Source organism: Peromyscus maniculatus, chromosome 1 (assembly GCF_049852395.1).
Source record: "Peromyscus maniculatus bairdii isolate BWxNUB_F1_BW_parent chromosome 1, HU_Pman_BW_mat_3.1, whole genome shotgun sequence".
NCBI classification, from domain to species: Eukaryota; Metazoa; Chordata; class Mammalia; order Rodentia; family Cricetidae; genus Peromyscus; species Peromyscus maniculatus.
The window spans coordinates 66,072,340-66,092,185 of NC_134852.1; the positions used below are offsets into that span (position 1 = coordinate 66,072,340).

Below are 19,846 nucleotides of genomic sequence, written 5' to 3' on the forward strand. Positions count from 1 at the left end.
ATCAGCAGGTAAAAGCTCATATTGCTTTTGCTGAGGACCCAAGTTTGTCTCAGAACCCAAATGGAGCAGCAAACAACTGAGTGTAGCTGCAGTCCTAGGAGGGTCTGACACCTCCGGCTTCCAAGGACACCTGTTCTCATGTGTACGTGGCCATACACAAAAAATAAAAATGATAACGCATAATTATACATATATAAGTTATAAATGTTTAAGTTGGGATCTGAATATAACAGAATCATTCACACTCATCAAAAGTAAGTGGACTGGGAATATGGCTCAGAGGTACAATGCTTATTTACCCTACATAGGCCTTCAAGGTTCAACTCCCAGCAGAGGTAGAGGGGAGCAGCCTATGAATATCCTCCTCTGGAAATCATATGAACCCTTCAGGGCATTCTTGCCTAGTCCAAAGAGTGGTCTATTTTTTAACGCCTTTATACTCTTCGCACTCATACTCAGAAAATACTTTGGATTGTATAAGAATAAGTAAAAATTAAAATGTGAAATGTTTGCAGATGTGGTGGCTTGAATGAGAATGACCCCCATAGGTTTGCATGTTTCAATACTTGATCCCCAGTTTGTGGGATTGTTTGGGAAGGACTAGGAGGTGTGGCCTTGTTAGAGGAGGTGTGTCACTGAGGGCAGGCCTTGAGGTTTTGAAAGACTCATGCCATTCCCAGTCAGCTTTCTCTGCCTCTTGCTTGTGAATCAAGATGTGAGCTCTCAGCTGTTCTGGCCAACATGCCTTTGCTCCCCATCATGGACTCTTAACCCTCTGAAACCATAAGCACAATTAAACGTTTTGTTTTATAAGTTGCATTGGTCATGGTGTTTTCCCACAGCAATACAAACGTAACTAAGGCAACAGGCGTAAGTACCAAAGGGAAATAAAGCCTTAGCTAACTAATGTCATTATGAACTCTCCAGGGAGTCCTGCCAAATTTAGAGTACCTCTGAAAATTGGGGTAGGCGTTTACTCACAGCCAGCTGATGCACACACAAAATGGACAGCCGATCAAGATCTGTGGTGACAAACCAGACCTTGTACACCTGCCCTGCCAGAAAGTGGTATTATGAGTTGTCTGGATTCCTGGGGACACAGACTTGGCCACCATGCTAGAAAGGAGTTACCTGGGTTGGTCAGCTTCTCCTCCAACTCAGCCTGAGTTGTCACACTCTCAGACTTCGGGGAATGGATAATCAGCACAACAGAACCTGCACAGCTTAGCAGACACCCCAACTTGCCCAAGATGTTGAGTTTTTCCTTCAGAAGATAAGAAGCTAAAATGGACCTTCAATTAAATAAAAGAAATCATTGCAGTTTAAATCAAACTATATGACTTGTTTCTGCTAATTAAAGATACTTTATCTAGAAAACTCATACTTTATTTCTAGGTGTATTTTATTTTAATTGAGATTTATTTTTTAATGTTTTTATTTTTATTTTGGCACTAAGAATCAAATCCAGGGCCCTGCACATGTTTTAACACTGAGCAACATGTACACCCAGCCCATCATTTAGTTTTTACAAATAGAAAAATAAATTTTCCCATTAGAACTTTATTGAAGTTATATTTCAACACAGTTGGGTTTTCATATCATTTTCATGCATAGTTAATATACAGTTTATAATATCTTAACTCATATATTGTAGAATATCTTAATTATCTCATAGATATGAAATACATGAGTAGAAGAGAAGTTTAATGATTGACCAAAAAATAAAAATATTCCCTCCTTATTCATAAAAGCAAACATACATACATACTATATATGAAACACACTATATATTTATACATACTATAAAGAAAAATACAAAAAATGACAACAGTAACTAAAGTATGAAAGAAGGAATCTGGATGGTTATTTTTTAATAGTACTCAAAGGGGCTGGAGAGATGGCTCAGAGGTTAAGAGCACCGACTGCTCTTCCAGAGGTCCTGAGTTCAATTCCCAACACCCACATGGTGGTTCACAACCATCTGTAATGATATCTAGTGCCCTCTTCTGTATACATAATAAATAAATACATCTTAAAAAAAATGGTTATAATAGTACTCAAAACTTTAAAAATATGGCACTGGCTGGGCGGTGGTGGTACATACCTTTAATCCCAGCACTCGGGAGACAGAGCTAGGTGGATCTCTGTGAGTTCGAGGCCAGCCTGGTCTACAGAGCAAGATCCAGGACAGGAACCAAAACTACACAGAGAAACCCTGTCTCAAAAAACAATATATATATATATATATATATTTGGTACTTTTTTTTTGGATAAAAATAATGTACAAATTCATAAAACATTAATGTGTTTCATCTCTTATTTCCCTTTATGTCAGTATACAACCTGAATTGGAAAAACTGGTAATTCCTATATTGTTGCTATCTATGCTGAAGACATTCAGAAGACATGAGCATCCAGGAACAGGGTGCAACAGGTTCATGGATATACTGGATTATGTTCTTTGAAATATAAGACCCCAGACATGATCACCACTGAAGCTAAGACTACAAAGTTAAGGAAGAGGCAGGAGAAATGTCCCTTACTCTTGCTGAAACAAAATGACAATGGACAATTAACAGGAAAAAAATGTACCTAAAATTATTTAGTGTGCATCATCATTTGTATTTTTTAGGGGAAAGGAGACAATGAGATAGACTCTCACTGTGCATCCCAGGTTGGCCTGGAACTCACAGTACTCCTCCTGCCTTAGGCTGCCAAGTACTGAGGCACGAACTCCTACACTTGGGTAGTTCAGATCATACATGTCTGTCCATGGCTAGGCATTAGAGTACGTTCCAGCCTGTGGTATTACTGGGAAATTAGGTCATCGGAAAGGGAAGGAAGGGGCCTAACATGAATGAGAGGAGGACTAGGAGAAATTAAGGGGATAAATATAACACAACACAGAAGGGAAGGCTATCCTGGGGGAACAGAACCAGCAAGGGGAGGGTGGCCTAGAGGGGGTAGAGGGGGCAGACAAAGAACAAAGTCCAGTGACAGGTATGTATGAAAGGATCATTACTCTGGGTCCCAACTAAACACATAATTTAAAATATTTAAGAACAAAACCCAGAAAAAAAATTTAAAGAAAAATGAAGGCCAGGTGGTTAGAACTTGAATACTGTCTTCACAGGAGAATGTGGCTGCAGGTGACAAGGAACTAAGTGGTTGAAACAGGGCTCCTCTGAGCTCTGGGAGGAGGTAGGTAACAAGTCACAGGTAAGTGAGAGACAAAAAAAAATGTCTTTTGCAGATCAGCAGTTCACCTTTTCAGCTGCCCTTAGAAAAGCAGATGAACAGGGTGTCTGGGCAAGGTAATGACCTTGGACTCATTAGACTCTCCTTCCATGGCCATTCTTCCCTAGTTATTCAAAAAAATACTTGTAAAATCTGGTTACTGATGAGTTATGAGTTTCATATACCAAAGTACAAATTTCTTACCATATACATAATTAGAAACACTTTTCTCCTATTATGAATTTTGTTTCTTGATGGCAACCTGTGAAACATGGTTTTTAAACAGTGTGTGTGTGTGTGTGTGTGTGTGTGTGTGTGTGTGTGTGTGTGTATACACGTGTCCGGGCATGCATTCTATAGTGTGCATCTGGAGGACAGAGGACAATTTATAGGACTGTGTTTTCTCCCCACACCATGTGGACCCCAGGGTTAGACTTAGGTCATCTATCGGGTGTGGCCGCAAACCTGATGGCAGTAAAGATCAGGTTTGTCTTACCTGCTCAGCCTTCTCATGGGCTGCTTGTTTTAAACGCATTCTTCATCAATTTCATACAAGACACAGTGGTATCTTGATTATGTCTACCCCATCTCCATCCTGCCACTCATCCTGGAAATCCCAAACGTATCTTCCTCCTACCTTTATGTCTCTGAAGCACAGAGGTTTTAACTTTGGTATCTGGTTTATTTTTCTTCATGCGATTTTGGAATCATACTTAAATAACCTATTGCCTGATTTTAAAAAGTATAGTGATTTAAACTGCTGTCTCCCAGGAGTTTGCCAGTTTTAGCTCTCTGGCGTATTTTGGGTTACTTTTTGTGTGGTGAGGTAGAGACAACAACCTTAAATGTTTGCATGCCGGTGTCCTGTTTGGTGGCACCATCTGTTTTGTTTCTTCACTCTGGGGGGGGAGGGCTGGGGGTCAGATTTAGGGCCTTCTGTGTGCTTAGAACAACACTGAGGAACGGAGGTGGAAGTGGACACATAGGTGCTCCAGCCCCGGCCCTTGGGCGCCACCTTTTGAAAAGCCCATTCTTTCTTACACTGTTAGTTCAGTGTTTCTGGCAGGAAGTTAAGTGACTATGAGTGTATCTTTGAAATCCCAATTCTATTCCATTGATTTGCATGCCTGTCCTTAACCCGGCATTAAGTTTTGATTACTGTAGTGTTTATTCTATTTGAGACAAGGGCTCACTGTGAAGTCCAGTCTCATCTCAATCTGGAAATCCCATGTGTCAGCCTCTCAAGAGCTGGGCTTACAGGCATATATCACAACATCCACCTTGATTACTGGATTTTGAAAGAAGCTTTGAAATTCCTCCAGCTTTCTTTATATTTTCATGGTTGTTCATCTACTTAATAGTTTTTTTCTATCTGCATATAAATTTTAGGGACAGTGTATCAATTTCTATGAAGAATTCAGATAGACTTTGATAGAATTGTGCTGAACCTACAGATCAATCTTAGAGCACAGCCATGGTGATATTATATTTTCTAGTCTGTAAATATGAGCCATTTACTACTACACCTTTAAATTTACTCAGAATAACTTTTGGTACTGGCACCTGCTTGATGACTGCAAGACTTCCACAGTTTTCAGAGTATGACTGCCCTTCTTTTGTGAAATTTATTCCTATTTCATTTACTTTGGTGCTACTGGATATGAAAATGTTACTTTTATTAAATATTTTAATATCCATACATGCAATATAATATGTTTGGATCCAATATACTCCCTATATTCTCTCCTCTCTAATTCCTCCCCATCCCCCCAAGTTTTCTCTCCCAATGTCATACTCTCATTCTTCCTCACCACACACCCCATCTCTCCCTTTAATTTAATACCAATTGAGTACATTTAACACTGCCTGTATGAGCATGTGTATGGGACCTTCACATGGACAGTCTCTCAGGGCCACACTTTTCTGAAGAAAAGTGATTCCACCTCTCCCAACAACCATCAGACCTGGAAAGGTGCTATGCATTCTACAGGGAAAGAAAAATAATAAATGGTCTTACCCAGATGTGAACCCTGTGAACTATAATAATGACTGACCTGGCAGGATATGCCCACTAGGGTAATAGTGATAAAGATAATGTCAGAGTAACCAACCACTTTCTGGACCACAAAATGAAACTCAAGTCTAGAATAGTTAACTGAGCCAAAAACAAAACAAACAAACAAAACAAACAAAAACTGTGTGTGGCTGAAACTATACCCCAAAGGGAGTGGCACTGTTAGAGGTGTGGCCTTGTTAGAGAAAATACGTCACTGTGGAGGTGGGCTTTGAGGTCTCATATATGCTCAAGCCACACCCAGTGAGACAGAACACTTCCCATTGTCTGCAGGATCAAGATGTAGCAGTTCCTTCTCCAGCACTATGTCTGCCTGCAGGCTGCCATGTTCTCCATCATGATAATAATGGACTAAACCTCTGAACTGTAAGCTGCCACCCCAATTAAATGTTTTCCTTTGTAAGAGTTGCATGGTCATGGTATCTCTTCACAGCAATAGAAACCCTAACAAGACAAGTGCATCTCCCAATCCTTGGAGGAGAAGCTTTTTACACTGGATGGTGATTAATACAGAGATCCACACTGATTAACTGATCATCTGTGGAATACTCATCTCTAAATGGGACATGTGTACCATATCCTCTCCCTCATTAATCAGTGCAGAAGGGGAAGGGACAGAAAGATTTTAAGAGCCAGAGGGGTTGGGTGTCTATACAGAAACAGGTTTTACCCGACAAAACAGTGCTGTTAACAGCACACATGAACTCTAGTGGTTCTGAATGCCTGCACAAGACCTGCACAAAGTCAAGTCAGCCAAAATCTCAGCATGGATGGAAGAGGGGCTGGTGAAGTCTCACCCAGAAATAAGAGTCAGTTTTCTTCAGGGATTCTGCTGCCCATGCTCCAGGAGATGGCCCTACATCCAAGCACACACAGGCAGCACTCAGTGGACTGGGTGGTGTTTTAATTTCTTTCTAAAGATTATATGTAGTTAGGAGGAAAAACACTGAGGGTCCAGGAGAGGTATAGGAGGGAAAGTGGGGTAGATTTGATCAAAATGCATTATATGCATATATAAAATTCCCAAACAATAGAAATTTTCTTTGCCTTTTCTTTGTTGGAGCTTGTTTGTTTGTTTTTGCTTTGTTTTGTTTTTGTTGTTGTTTTGTTTGTTTTTTGTAACCTTCACCAGCCCCTGTGTCCTCTTATATCAACCTGTTTGTATTGCTGAACATAGCAGTTGATTTGTTTATGTCTAGAGAAACTTTGGGGTGGGGTTGATGCTAACGGCATGTGGTGGACAGTGGCCAGGGATGCTGTTAAACAAACTACAGTATACAGGCAGCTTCCCTCAGTCCACTAACAAAGAAATGTCTGGCCTCATGTGGCAACAGCGCCAAGGTTAAGAAGCCCTGATAACAGAAAGTCAAGCATAGAGGAAGTCAGGTAAAACAGCCACAAGAGCTGTGTCTGGCTGAAGAAGGCCTTTGGCATTAGTTAAGATTTTCTGTAATTTGGAAATTATTTCCAAATAAGTTTGTTAAAACCTCTATTTGAAGTATATTGTAATGATTACTTTATCATGTATTAAACTGTTGCATCAAAAGGGACCTATTGGGGGGACTCTCTGCTCTATTCAGAAATATAAACTTATTTTCTTTCCTGTATCATATTCTTTTCTGTTTTTTTGTAAATCCAGCCATTCACCCATTATCAACAGAATTTTTCATAAACCATGCACATATATACTTTGCCATCTTTGCTTTCTTCCAGTCTAATTTTTTTTTAAAGATTTATTTATTATGTATACAGCATATATGACTGCAGGCCATAAGAGGGCGCCAGATCTCCTTACAGATGGCTGTGAGCCACCATGTGGTTGCTGGGAACCGAACTCAGGACCTTTGGAAGAACAGTCAGTGCTCTTAACCTCTGAGCCATCTCTCCAGCCCCCTTCCAATCTAATTTGATTTATCTATTAAAAAAAAAAAAAGCCCAATAGTATATTGCTTGAAGTGTGTGCATAGTCCCTATACTTCATTGGGTGAATAATACCTCTTGCAGAATTATTGAAGCAGTGGGTTACCTAACTATGAAAGGGCATGAGGATTGATGTACACATTAAATGTGCCATGTTCAAAACTCATAGAATCAGCTTATCTTCCATAGAAACACACTGGGAAAGCTGAGGATTGATTCAGGCATAAGCACAGTTCCTGTGCTCCCAGATTTTCTGGGACACCCAAAATACAAAGTGACATCAAGCGACATTAATAGCAAGCATATGTATGGATAAGAACAATGTGGTAAAAAGCTATTTTCAAAGTTATATGTGAAAAAAACAGTTGAGGTTTTTAGGCCATGAATCTTTTTTTTGAGATTTTTATTTTTATTGTATGTGTGTGAATGTTTGCCTGAATGTAAGCCTATGCACCATGTGAGTGCAGTGTCATCAGACAGCAGAACACTGCTAAAGATGTCCCGAAACTGGACTTACAGGTGGTTCTGAGCAGCCATGTAGGTGCCCAGAACTGAACTCTGAAAGGGCAGCAAATGTTCTTAACTGCTGAGCCATCTCTCCATCCCCTAGACCACAGAATCTTAAAATGAATTTAAGGTAAATAAATACATTTATTTCAGAGACTCTTCTCTGCAAGGATTGAGGTCTGGCTGGCTGAAGCCACCATACTCATGAGATGAATCAGCTCTTATTTCTCTTCTATACTGCTTATTAATCTATTATCCTTTTTGTTGTTGTTTTTTGAGACAGGATTTCTCTGTGTAGCCCTGGCTGTCCTGAAACTAGCTCTGTAGACCAGGCTGGCCTCGAACTCAGAGATCCACCTGCCTCTGCCTCCCAAGTGCTGGGATTAAAGGCTGAGCCACCACCACTATTACCCTGTTTCCCACTAACAGCATCTTCAAAGGTACAACAGAACATCAGTATCTTAGTAACAGGTTACGCTGATACAGTCAGTAAAGGTCTCATAAAAACATTTTTTCTAGTAAGTCAGGTGTTTGGATGTGGTTTGGTTTGGATGTGGATGCTGAAATTTGATTTGCCCTTTTAAAAGGTGATTGCATAACTAAAAGGGATTAATGCAGCTCTCATAGGACTGGACTAGCTGCCGCTGAATCAATTGTTATAATGTGGATCTGCTCTACGGGGGCCCCACTGGCTTTCTGCCAAGGGAAGAAGTAGTTTGTAGGCCTCACAAATGGGGTTGCTTGGAGCTGGAGAGACGCAGCTCAGCGGGCAAGAGCACGTGCTGCTCTTCCAGAGAATGTGAGCTCAGTTCCCAGCACTGGCAGGCAGCTCATGATAGGAGATCCAGTGTCCTCTTCTGGACTTCCAGAGCACTCGCGCTCACATGTGCACATACCCACACACAGACTACACATATACACATAATTAAAAATAAGAAATAAATCTTTATCCAGCTATATAACTTTAATCGTAGCACCGGAGAAAGACAGACAGATCTCTACACATCCAAGGACACCCTGGTCTATATGATGAGTTCCAGGACAGTCAGGGCTACATACGCAAAAGAAAAAAAGAAAAGAAAGAAAAAGGGGGTGGGCTGCCCAATCTTGTACTTGTAGCTTCTAGAACTGTGAATCAAAATTAAAACCTTGTTTCTTTAAAAAAAAAAAAATCCATTCTCAGCCATTTTGTTACAGCACAAGAAAACGGCCTAGGTCACTAGTTAATAAAAAGGGTGCTTTTGACAGCTGGCACTCTTTACATTTTTACTCCTCTCCACAACTGGGTAACTGGGGAGTAAGACTACTTTTATTCCTAGTCCCTGGAGCCCTGACTTCTTGTCACAAGCAGGTATTTCAAACCACGAGACTCTAAGTTGAGTGTGCAAGATCCCATTTGATTACCCCTAACCACAGTGACACCCAAAGTCACCACTCATCACACAGAGCAGCCAAGTGCTGGACTGTGATGACAAACTCTCTTCCACATGCATTGATGCCCGCATGTCATGCATCCCACCTTCTGTAGCTTACTGGAATGAAGTGGGAGAATGCCTGTCCAGCAAGGGATGCTAAGCACCCAAATAAAACACAAACTGACATTTTATACCAAGATTTCTCAGAATAATGTGAATGTTATTAGGAAGACTCTAGGTTCTAAGATGTTTTCCAGAGCAAAGCCCAGGAGAGTAAACATCAGCAGATTCACTGATAACCATAAATAAACTAGAATTCGAAATATAATAAAGTGAGCTCTTTACATAGAATAACATTTAAAGAATGCTGGGTGTGGTGTTCCATGCCTTTAATCCTTGGAAGTCAGAGGCAGGTGGATCTCTGTGAGGTTGAGGCCAGCCTGGTCTACAGAGCCAGTTCCCGGACAACCAGAGCTACACAGAGAAACCCTGTCTCAAAAAAAAAAAAAAAAAAAAAAAAAAAAAGGAAATACATTTAAAGAGTTAAAATGAAAATATGAACTCTTAAGTACAAAAGACCTAATTTCATCAACAATTTTTTTTAACAGAACATTTATAACAAGAGTTTTTTTTCCTATGTATGTAAGTTGAATATTAACTATCAAAACAGAATGTCAGTTCTCACCCAAATGGTACTCCAAGGGCACCCAAGGGAGTCACCAGGACTGTAGGGACCGCAGTGTAAGCTAGGAAGTTTCCAATCTGGCCAACAGCCACTGTCGAGAGAATCATAAAGGCACCACTTACTATTACCAAGCTCCCTTATCAGTGATCAAGAGTTTGTACAAGCCAGGCGGTGGTAGCACATGCCTTTAATCCCAGCACCTGGGAGGCAAAAGCAGGCGGATCTCTGTGAGTTCAAGGCCAGCCTGTTCTACAGAGCGAGTTCCAGGAAAGGCACAAAAACTACACAGAAAAACACTGTCTCGAAAACAAAACAAAACAAAACAAAACAAAAACAAAATTAAAAGAGTTTGCACGATTCTGTTCCAAAAGGGTTTCTTTTGCACCCTTTCTGAGGAAGCGAATCCACATGTTCACACATCCCAAGGGCAAAACTTCACTGATCTGGGAGTACTCTCAACTCTCTATGGAAATGCTCAGCATTCCCACAGTAACAAGTACAATACTGAATATATTTCCATTCTTTAAATTCTATCTCAAACTATTTTTACTTTTACATTCTTATTTATTTATTTGCCAAAATTTAACACCAAAGTACTACATGGAGTACCATGTAATGCTTGGGCACATAACATGTGTTGTATACTATTTCAGTCATGTTACAGATAACTACCTACTCAAACATTTTTCATTGTTTTATGGTGCCAACACTCAAAAATGCTTTCTCCTATCTTTACGATATACATAGTAGTTTCTGTACCTACAGACACTATGCAGTAGCACATCAAGGAACCTTAATGCTTTTACCTGCAACTTAACACCCAGGGATCAATCTGTCTTCAACAAGTTGGGCAGAGCTTCCCAACTGCCTTCAAGCGACCTTGGACCTGCTCCAGTGTGAGAAGCTGGCCAGGGCTTGGTTATACAGGACTCGGGGTCTCCACTTAAACAGAGCTTAAAAGGGGGTTCCCCAATGAGCAGTCTCAGCCTCAGCTATGAAGCATTGGCTTAAAAGATAGTATATGAAAAAGCACATGGTTCTAAAGAAATTATAGTTTTTTATTTATTTTATTTTATTTATTTATTTATTTTTTTGGTTTTTCGAGACAGGGTTTCTCTGCGTAACTTTGCGCCTTTCCTGGAGCTCACTTGATAGCCCAGGCTGGCCTCGAACTCACAGAGATTCGCCTGGCTCTGCCTCCCGAGTGCTGGGATTAAAGGCGAGCGCCACCACCGCCCGGCGTTTTTTATTTATTTTAAATTATAGCACATGATCTCTGATCTGCCCTTTGAGTTGAGAAACTTCTTAGTTAAATCATCTGTGCTTACAAAGCAAGACAGCCTGAACATGGTGTTGCACCAAATGCATCAGCTCTACTATCGAGGATGGAGAAACTGCTTTCATTTCTCCACAGCCAGGGCACTGACCTGGTGGGCAGCCGGAGCCTCTGCTGCCTTCTCCCAGGTCAGCATCCACACTTTCTCATCTACTCTCTCCCAACAGTGAAAGGACAGCCGGTAAAGAGAGTGAGTCTGAAGTGCAGAGACTGGGAAGCAGGGTAGGGCCTGCAAAGCCACACTCCTCTTGCCCCTTCCAGCCCTGCCCAGATGCATGACTGACTTTGGAAATAAATGAAAAAGACCAGAATCTTTACCATACAAACCACTTACTTGCAATTGTGCCGGCCCACCACACGATGTCTGTTAAGTAGGAAGTACCTATAAGAAAATGAGAAGAACATCAGAAAAGCAGGTTTATTAGTAGGTTGGGTTTTTTGTTTGTTTGTTTTGTGTGTGTGTGTGTGTGTGTGTGTGTGTTGTCTCCACACGTCTGTAGGGGTGTACACACCTGTGCACCTGTTTAGACCAGAGAAGGGAATCAAGTATCCTGCTCTATGGTTCTTATTTGTCTTATTTCCTTGAAAGAGGGTCTCTTCCAAAACCTAGAATTCAATTTTTTGCTAGGCTGGTAGCCAGCAAACCCCAGCAATTCACCTGTGCCTGCTCTGGGGTTATAGATACTCATGAAGCTATTCCCAGATTTCTACATGGGTGCTACGATGTGTACTCAGGAGCCTCAGTGATTGCACCTCAAACAGTTTTACCTACCAAGGCATCTCTCTCGCCTTTGGAAGCAGATTTATAAACTATATATGGGAGCTGGAGAGATGGCTCAGAAACTAAAGGCACTTACTGCTCTTGAAGAGAACCCAAGTTCAGTTTGTAGCCCCTGCACCAGGCAGCTCACAACTGTCTGTAACTCCAGCTTCAGGAGATTTAACACTGCTCCAGTCTCTGGAGACACCTGTACATGCCATATCCTTACACACACACACACACACACACACACACACACACACACACACGTAATTAAAATTTGTTTTAATCTTTTTAAAAAAGCTATAGATGTCATCAAGTAAGAGATTTACAATGACATGTAAGAGAGACATCTTCATATGAAAACTAAATAATAATAATAATAATAATAAAGTGTTATCTTGCTTATTCACTTCCTAAGGTATCTTTATCAATGGGTGAGAAGCCACTAAAAGTAACAGAGTTGTGTTTGGGTGTTTTGTTTTGTTTTCTTAACCAATACAAGCTGATCCCAAAGATAAACAAATTGCTCATACACTGATTTTCTTTGGCTAAATAAGTCACTACCTAAAACACAAATATTCTTGGAACTTACTACCCTATTCTCCTGCTTCATGGGGACTTTTAATTTTAAAATTGTATTTATTATTGCTGTGTATAGGGTTTTTTTTTTTTTTCCTCAGACCCTAACCCTAGGAAGATTGTCAGGTACAGAGGAAACTCCATTTCCCCAAATTGTGGCTGTCAGACTAAAGTCAGCATTCCTCAGGAACTTTGAAGCTGGCTCCCCTCAACCAAAAGAAGCCATTTCCCTTATCCCTGGCAGAAGGGACATATGGCTACCTGTGGTGTCTATCAACATACCAAAGCGCACGGTGGCCTCCAGGCTCCCTCAGTATCTCAAGTACCTGTTACACACTTCAGAGTCCAGGAGCCTAGCCCTGCTCACCTCCTCCCCTACCCTGAACTTTTCCAGCTCAAAGGCTTCCCTCCCCTCAGCTACTCCTTGTCACTCTGCTATTCTGACTATGCTCCCTCTTTTGCCCAAGTTCTCTTTGCCTCCCTCTCTCAGTCTCCCTTGCTCCACTCTGTCTGCTGGCCATGTTCAGTTTCCTACTTTATCTCTGTGCTCTGGACTCTTCCAAAGGTCCCTGGCTGTCCTTTCCCTCATAGCTACAATAAAAACCTCACTCTTAACCAAATCATGGAGCAGTCATGCTGTCAGTTTATACAGTGATGTCTTATTGCCTGGGAAATTATCTCCATATCCTTAGGTTAGTGTGCTGCCTACACTAAATGGTCAGGAAAATTTGAGAAAGGTAGCCTACGACACAGCAAAAGGAAGGAAGGCCTAATGGTAGGGAAGTGGGGAGCAAAGTTAGTCAGGCGTCACCAGGTGGTGTCAGCAGGCAGATGTTGGGAATATTAATAAAAACAAGCCCAGGGGCAGGTACCGGGGTGAACGCTAAAAGATCAGAGAAACAGAACAAGCCACAGCCAACCTTGCCTCACCAACTCCTCAGCTGATCTTGTTTCCTCAAACTGGAAACCTCTGTGTCCTCATCTGAATGATTTCAGCTGAACTGCTGATCAAAAGCCTAAAGGCTTAAAAAGGCTATAGTTCCTGGTCCTCACACCTTATATACCTTTCTGCTTCCTGTCATCACTTCCTGGGATTAAAGGCGTGTGTCACCATGCCTGGTTGTTTTCAGTGTGGCTTTGAACTCACAGAGATACAGATGGATCTCTGCTTCCAGAATGCAAGGATTAAAGGTGTGTGCTACCACTGCCTAAATGTATGTTTAATATAGTGGCTGTTCTTTCACTGACCCCCAGATAAGTTTATTGGGTGCACAATATATCAACCACATGTGTGTGTGTCTCTCTCTCTCTCTCTCTCTCTCTCTCTCTCTCTCTCTCTCTCTCTCTCTCTCTCTCTCTCTCTCTGTGTGTGTGTGTGTGTGTGTGTGTGTGTGTGTGTGTGTGTGTGTGTGTGTACACAGAGAGAGAGGTCAGTAGAAACCTTTTGGAAGTCCATTATTTTCTCTCCCCGTAAGTCCCATGGATTAAACTCAGGTCTTGCGGCTTGCAATGCATGTGCATTAAGCCAATGAATCATCAGGAGCTCTCATGGGGACTTCTGCAGTAGGAGCAAATGAATCTTCCATTATGAGATGGCCAAGGATGGGATGCTGTGGTTTGAATATGAAATGTCCCCCAAAAGATCCTGTGTTTGGACACCTGGTCCCCAGCTTCTGGTGCCGTTGGAGAAGTGGAGCCTTGCTGGAGCAAGTGTATCACTAGGAGTGGGTCTGAAAGTTGAACAGCCTGGCTGGCTCTCTGCTCCCTGACTGCGGCCACATGCTGCCTCAGGCACCTGCAGCCACGTCTCTTGTGACATGATGGACTGGATTCCTTCTTAAACTGTAGGGCTTATGAAATAAACTCTCCATTAAGTTGTTTCTGGAAAGGAATTTGGTGACATCAAGTAGCAGAGCAGCTAACAGCAAGGATCACCCACAATGCCACTGTTGCCCACAGCAGGAATCCTGTGAATTAACGAGATGCATGACTGAGGGTAGAGGGACAGATCCCAGAGGTACCAGGACAAACATGTGAAAGAAACATTATTGAGGGGAAATGGGAAACTTTCTTGAACACTGGGTACATATGGAATAAAACTACATCATCACAAAGAAAGCACAATACGGCCAGGTGGTGGCACACATCTTCAATCCCAGCACTCAGGAAGCAGAGGCAGGTGGATCTCTGTGAGTTCCAGGACACAGAGAAACCTTGTCTCAAAAAGAAAGAACGAAAGAAAGGGGGAGAGGAAGGGAGGGAGGGAGGGAGGGAGGAAGGAAGGAAGGAAGGAAGGAAGGAAGGAAGGAAGGAAGGAAGGAAGGAAGGAAGGAAGGAAGGAAGGAAGGAAGGAAGGACAATACATAAATGACCCATAATGGTAACAGGGGCCTGATCTTGGTCTCTTCTGGAACCTGGACCTGGGCCTAGCTCTGCCTCATTTCCAAGTTTGTTTGTTTCTCTCATCTAAGGAACTACCTCTTTTCCCATTCCATGTGGCTTTGTCCAAATCACCGTTTGCAGACACAAAACCCTGGCAGTTTCAGCAGACGTACTCTGAACCCAGCTCTGCACCTGAAACCTCAATCAGGCAGCTGGGAGAGAAGCAGGAAAGGCTACAAATGCTCTCATCCTACACAGGAGTACCTACCATAGCACTGTTCTCTCCTTCCTCACACACTTGGAAATGATGGGAAAGTTCCCACAGAATGCCTGATCAAAGTCAACGGAGTCCATATGCAAACACTTTTTTCTCATCTTTCCCTTCCATGATGCCCAGGTTTGGTTCCTACTGCTATGATAAAGGCCACCACTAAAACCAACATGCAGAGGAAAGCTTACTTGGCTTACATTTCCCAATCACCGTTCATCACAGAGATATGTCAGAGCAGGAACTCAAGGAGGAACCTGAAAGCAGGTTCTGAAGTAGAAGCCAAGGAGGAACACTGCTTCCTGATTTCCTCTTCAAGGCCTAGTCAGCCTGCTTTCTTATACAACTAAGGACCACTTGCCCAGGGATGGCACCCAGCAGTGGGCTGGGCCATTCAACATCAATCATTAATCAAGAAATGTTATACAGACTTGCTTACAGGCCAATCCGATGGAAGAAGCATTTTCTCAGATTAAACTGATACGTGGTTTGGAAAAGTACACCTTGAAACCTGTAAATTCACAGGAGTCCACATGGACCCCAGCCAACCTATAAAACACCCTCCCAAGGATTTATGCACACATGGAGCTGTCTATCATCCATAGGCATCTAGCTGGTCACATGGCCAACAAAGAGGGTGATGGTCACATGCCAGCCAAGGTGGCAGCCCTTATGTGAGTGCAGCATAGTGTTGTTGAAAGGCAGCCACATGGCTGCTTATGGTCCCCCAATGCTACAGCGTCCTCTGAGTAACACCATAGCCCCAAACTTTCTCTTACACCACTAGTATTCCCTTGTTCACCCTCTGCTCATTCTTCCTTCCAGCTTCCAGGAGGAACAATGGGAATGACAGGGAATGGCAGACTACTGCAGAACTCTGGGCCAGCAGTTCTCACCTGCACCCTCCACTTGAGATAATTCTCCAGGATGTACTCCTGGCCCAACATTGGAGAGGGGGGCTTCAACCTTGGCACCTGCAGCTTCCCAGCACCTGCCTGCTTCCCATGCTGACACTACCTGGTGACTCCTAAATGACTTTGTTCCCCATACCTTTAGGCTTTATTTACTTCTGCTCCGCCATAGGCTACATTCCTCAAAATCTCCTGTTCATTTACTGTAGGCAATGCTAACATAAGGATATGAAGAAAATTTCCCAGGAAATAAGACATCATCTTAAGGGTGAGGTCTAAGGAAAACATCCTGCTCACGTGCATTAAATGGCCATCTAAAAGCAAAAGCCTTAGTTATGCATTCAAGCAAGCTTCTCTGAATCTAGCATCTACTAACCAAAGAGTGGGTAAGTATTCCATCCAGGTGGAAGAGTCTCGGAACAGAGACATCCCAAAAGAGAGAACAATTTAAACAACTGCTTCAACCCTTTACCAAGGCAAAAAGTAAACCCAAAAGAACTGGAGATTAAAATTTCTAACTCACTGCAACTATGGTCACACTCACCCAGAGATGCCCGGGGTTCAAATGACAAGAGAGAGGACACTTTAACCATCAGATCTCCTTGAGGACTCTAAACAGTAAACAAAAGGAGCATTGTTTTCCCATTTTAGAAGCTCTGGTACTTGTCTCTCCCTCCTCAGGATCTTTATGGGAAATCTGCCTTCATTTCCCTTGGACATTATAACACATCTTCAGTAAGTGAAGTAAGTTTGATCCTGAGAACATAAAGCAAAAGGAGCTAACATTTTACTGTGACCTCAAAATAAGCTCAGTGATTGGGAAATTCAGCCAAAGGATGTAAGTTTAAACTACAGCAATATTCTGCAGCAAAACCTAGTGTGCAGGAATCAAGGGAAATGGTCTAAACTGTCATATGTTCAGGCCCTCATGGCTCTCTACCAGGAAAGGGGGCTATGTAACACAAAAGTAAAAGATGATCCCTGTTGTAGCCAAACCCTATTTTTCAAAAAGAACACCAGAGGATACATAGAGACCCTGTCTCAAAACAAACAAACAATAGGCAACAGGACTCAAGGTGAAACATCTCCCATTCCATACAGGGCTCACCCCTACCTCCATATTCTCCTATTTATTCCAAGTTACCAGCAAAAGGGAACAAGTCCTACAGGCCATACAAAGAGTGGAGCTTCCTATCAGCCATCCTCTTCTGTGACTATGGCACTCCTGTTGTGGAATATTAGTTGAAGATGTGTTAATTTGTTTATGCTGTGGAATATTTGTTTAATGATGCAAAGATGCACTGCATTCTTTTATGTTGCATTTGTTTAACTCTGTGAAGTTGTGTTACTGTGCCCATCTAAAATACCTGATTGGTCTAATAAAGAGCTGAATTGCCAATAGCGAGGCAGGAGAAACAATAGGCGGGGCTGGCGGGCAGAAAGAATAAATAGAAAAAGAAATCTGGAAAAGGAGATCAAGGGGTGAAAAAAGGAGTAAGAGGCTGGGCAGTGGTGGCGCATGCCTTTAAGCCCAGCACTCAGGAGGCAGAGGCAGGCAGATCTCTGTGAGTTCAAGACCAGCCTAGTCTACAGAGCAAGTTCCAAGACAGGCTCCAAAGCTACACAGAGAAACCATGTCTCAAAACAAACAAACAAACAAACAAACAAAAAAGGAGTAAGAGAGAGGACACCAGGGGCCAGCCACCCAGCAGCAAGCCATGGAGTAAGAAGTAATGAAAGGTATATAGAATAGAGAAAGATAAAAGCCCAGAGGCAAAAGGTAGACAGGACAATTTAAAAAAGCTGGCTAGAAACAAGCTAAGCTATAGGCCAGGCATTCATAAGAAAGAATAAGACTCCATGTATTTGGGCTGGGTGTCAGGCCCCCAAAGAGCCAAAAGAATAAGAAACCACTAGACACTCCCTTTAAGAGAAGTGCCCAGGCAGTGGTGGTGCACGCCTTTAATCCCAGCACTTGGGAGGCAGGGGTAGGCGGATCTCTGTGAGTTTGAGGCCAACCTGGACTACAGAGTGAGTTCCAGGAAAGGTCAAAAGCTACACAGAGAAACCCTGTCTCAAAAAAACAAAAAAAAAAAAAGAGAGAGAGAGAGAAGTGCCTAGCCCAGTGGTGAAAGTTTAAGTCCCTTCTCAACCACAAATCTCCAATACAAGAAGCTAGGGATCATTTCTGAGGAGGATCCCAATTTTCTAGTTATTTCTAAACCCTAATTTTAGCTTATAATCTTACATGGAGAAACCTACACTTACATCTGCTTACTTGGATATCCCTGAGGGAAAACAGAATCTTAAGAGGAAACTTTAAATGTATGCAAACAATTTATTTGGTAAAGTTCTAACGTCCACCTCCCAGACCAGGAAACCACTAGCTGGGATTCTAATTCCTCATCAGGGAATCATAGGTATAGACAGATAATAGAAAAACCTTGTTGCAGGAATGAAAAGTTAAATAACTATGACAACATCAGTGAAGATACTTGCAGAAAGGAAGAAAACCCTGGCCTATTTCCCAACGGGCTAACTGAGGCTTTCAGGAATTCACCAACATGGACCCTACATTCTCCACAGTATAAGTTCTTCTGGGTCAACATTTGATTATCCACCAGCACCAGACATTAAAGAACGCCTCAGAAACTGAAGATGAGAGCACAGAACCCTCACACTTAGCTGTTGGACATTGCTCTCTTCATGTTTAACAGCCAAGATCTAGAGGAAGACCAAAAGAACAGATGATTACACTTGTCCTTGAGGGCATTGGCTAGATCTATCCAAAAGACACACATAAGCCTTGGAGATTTCTGGGGGGAGAGGGAGAGTCACATATCAGATATTTATATTACATTTACATTACAGTAGCAACATTACAGTTATGAAGCAGCAACAAAATAATTTGATGGCTGGGGGTCACCACAACATGAAGAGCTATAATAAAGGGTCAAAGCATTAGGAGAACCACTGGTTTACCATGAACCTAGGTTTGTCTGTTTATTTTGCTTTTGAATAAAAAGACCAAATAACTGGAGCTTTCCAGTAATATATGAAGACAACCCTCCACCAAGAGTTCAGAAACAGGCCCCATATTTTGCTAGATCGTTAGAAATAAACCTTAGAGCCTAGTTTTGACAAAAGGAACCATTCTACAATATGTAGAGGATGTTTTAATTTGTTTTTTTTTAAAGAATGATTTATTTATTATGTATACAGAAGAGGGTGCCAGATCTCATTATAGATGGTTGTGAGCCACCATGTGGGTGCTAGGAATTGAACTCATGACCTCTGGAAGAGCAGTTGGTGCTCTTAACCTCTGAGCCATCTCTCCAGCCCTTAATTTGTACTAGAGAAAGCTCAGACCAAGTTACCACCAAATACCATCAAAATTCTAAACCTTTTGACCCTTCAAATCCACCAGATATTGAATAAGAAGAAGGGGCTGGAGAGATGGCTCAGAGGTTAAGAGCACTGACTGCTCTTCCAGAGGTCCTGAGTTCAATTCCCAGCAACCACATAGTGGCTCACAACCATCTGTAATGAGATCTGGTGCCCTCTTCTGGCATTCAGTCATACATGCTGTATACATAATAAATAAATGGAGGAGGAGGAGGAGGAGGAGGAGGATGCTCAATTCAAGCAATCCTTTAATCAGATAAAGTGTGCCCTCACAGAAGCACAGTGCTAGGCATACTCAATCTCCAAAAGCACTCTGTTATTTGTGTCAGAAAAGCAATCTTTTGGTATTGATTGAATATAAGAC

At 42.1% G+C, this 19,846-nt stretch overlaps 1 protein-coding gene across 1 annotated transcript in view; it reads right to left on the bottom strand.

Moving 5' to 3' along the window:
• Nipa1 (NIPA magnesium transporter 1) overlaps window positions 1-19,846 on the bottom strand; it is a 44,836-nt gene that overhangs the window by 10,123 nt on the left and 14,867 nt on the right. Inside the window, exons 2-4 of the mRNA XM_042277191.2 lie at window positions 11,509-11,556; window positions 9,839-9,929; window positions 1,132-1,292 (exon numbers count right to left, since the gene is read on the bottom strand). Of these exons, the coding sequence (XP_042133125.2) occupies window positions 1,132-1,292; window positions 9,839-9,929; window positions 11,509-11,556 (300 nt within the window). The remainder of the gene's footprint in view (window positions 1-1,131; window positions 1,293-9,838; window positions 9,930-11,508; window positions 11,557-19,846) is intronic.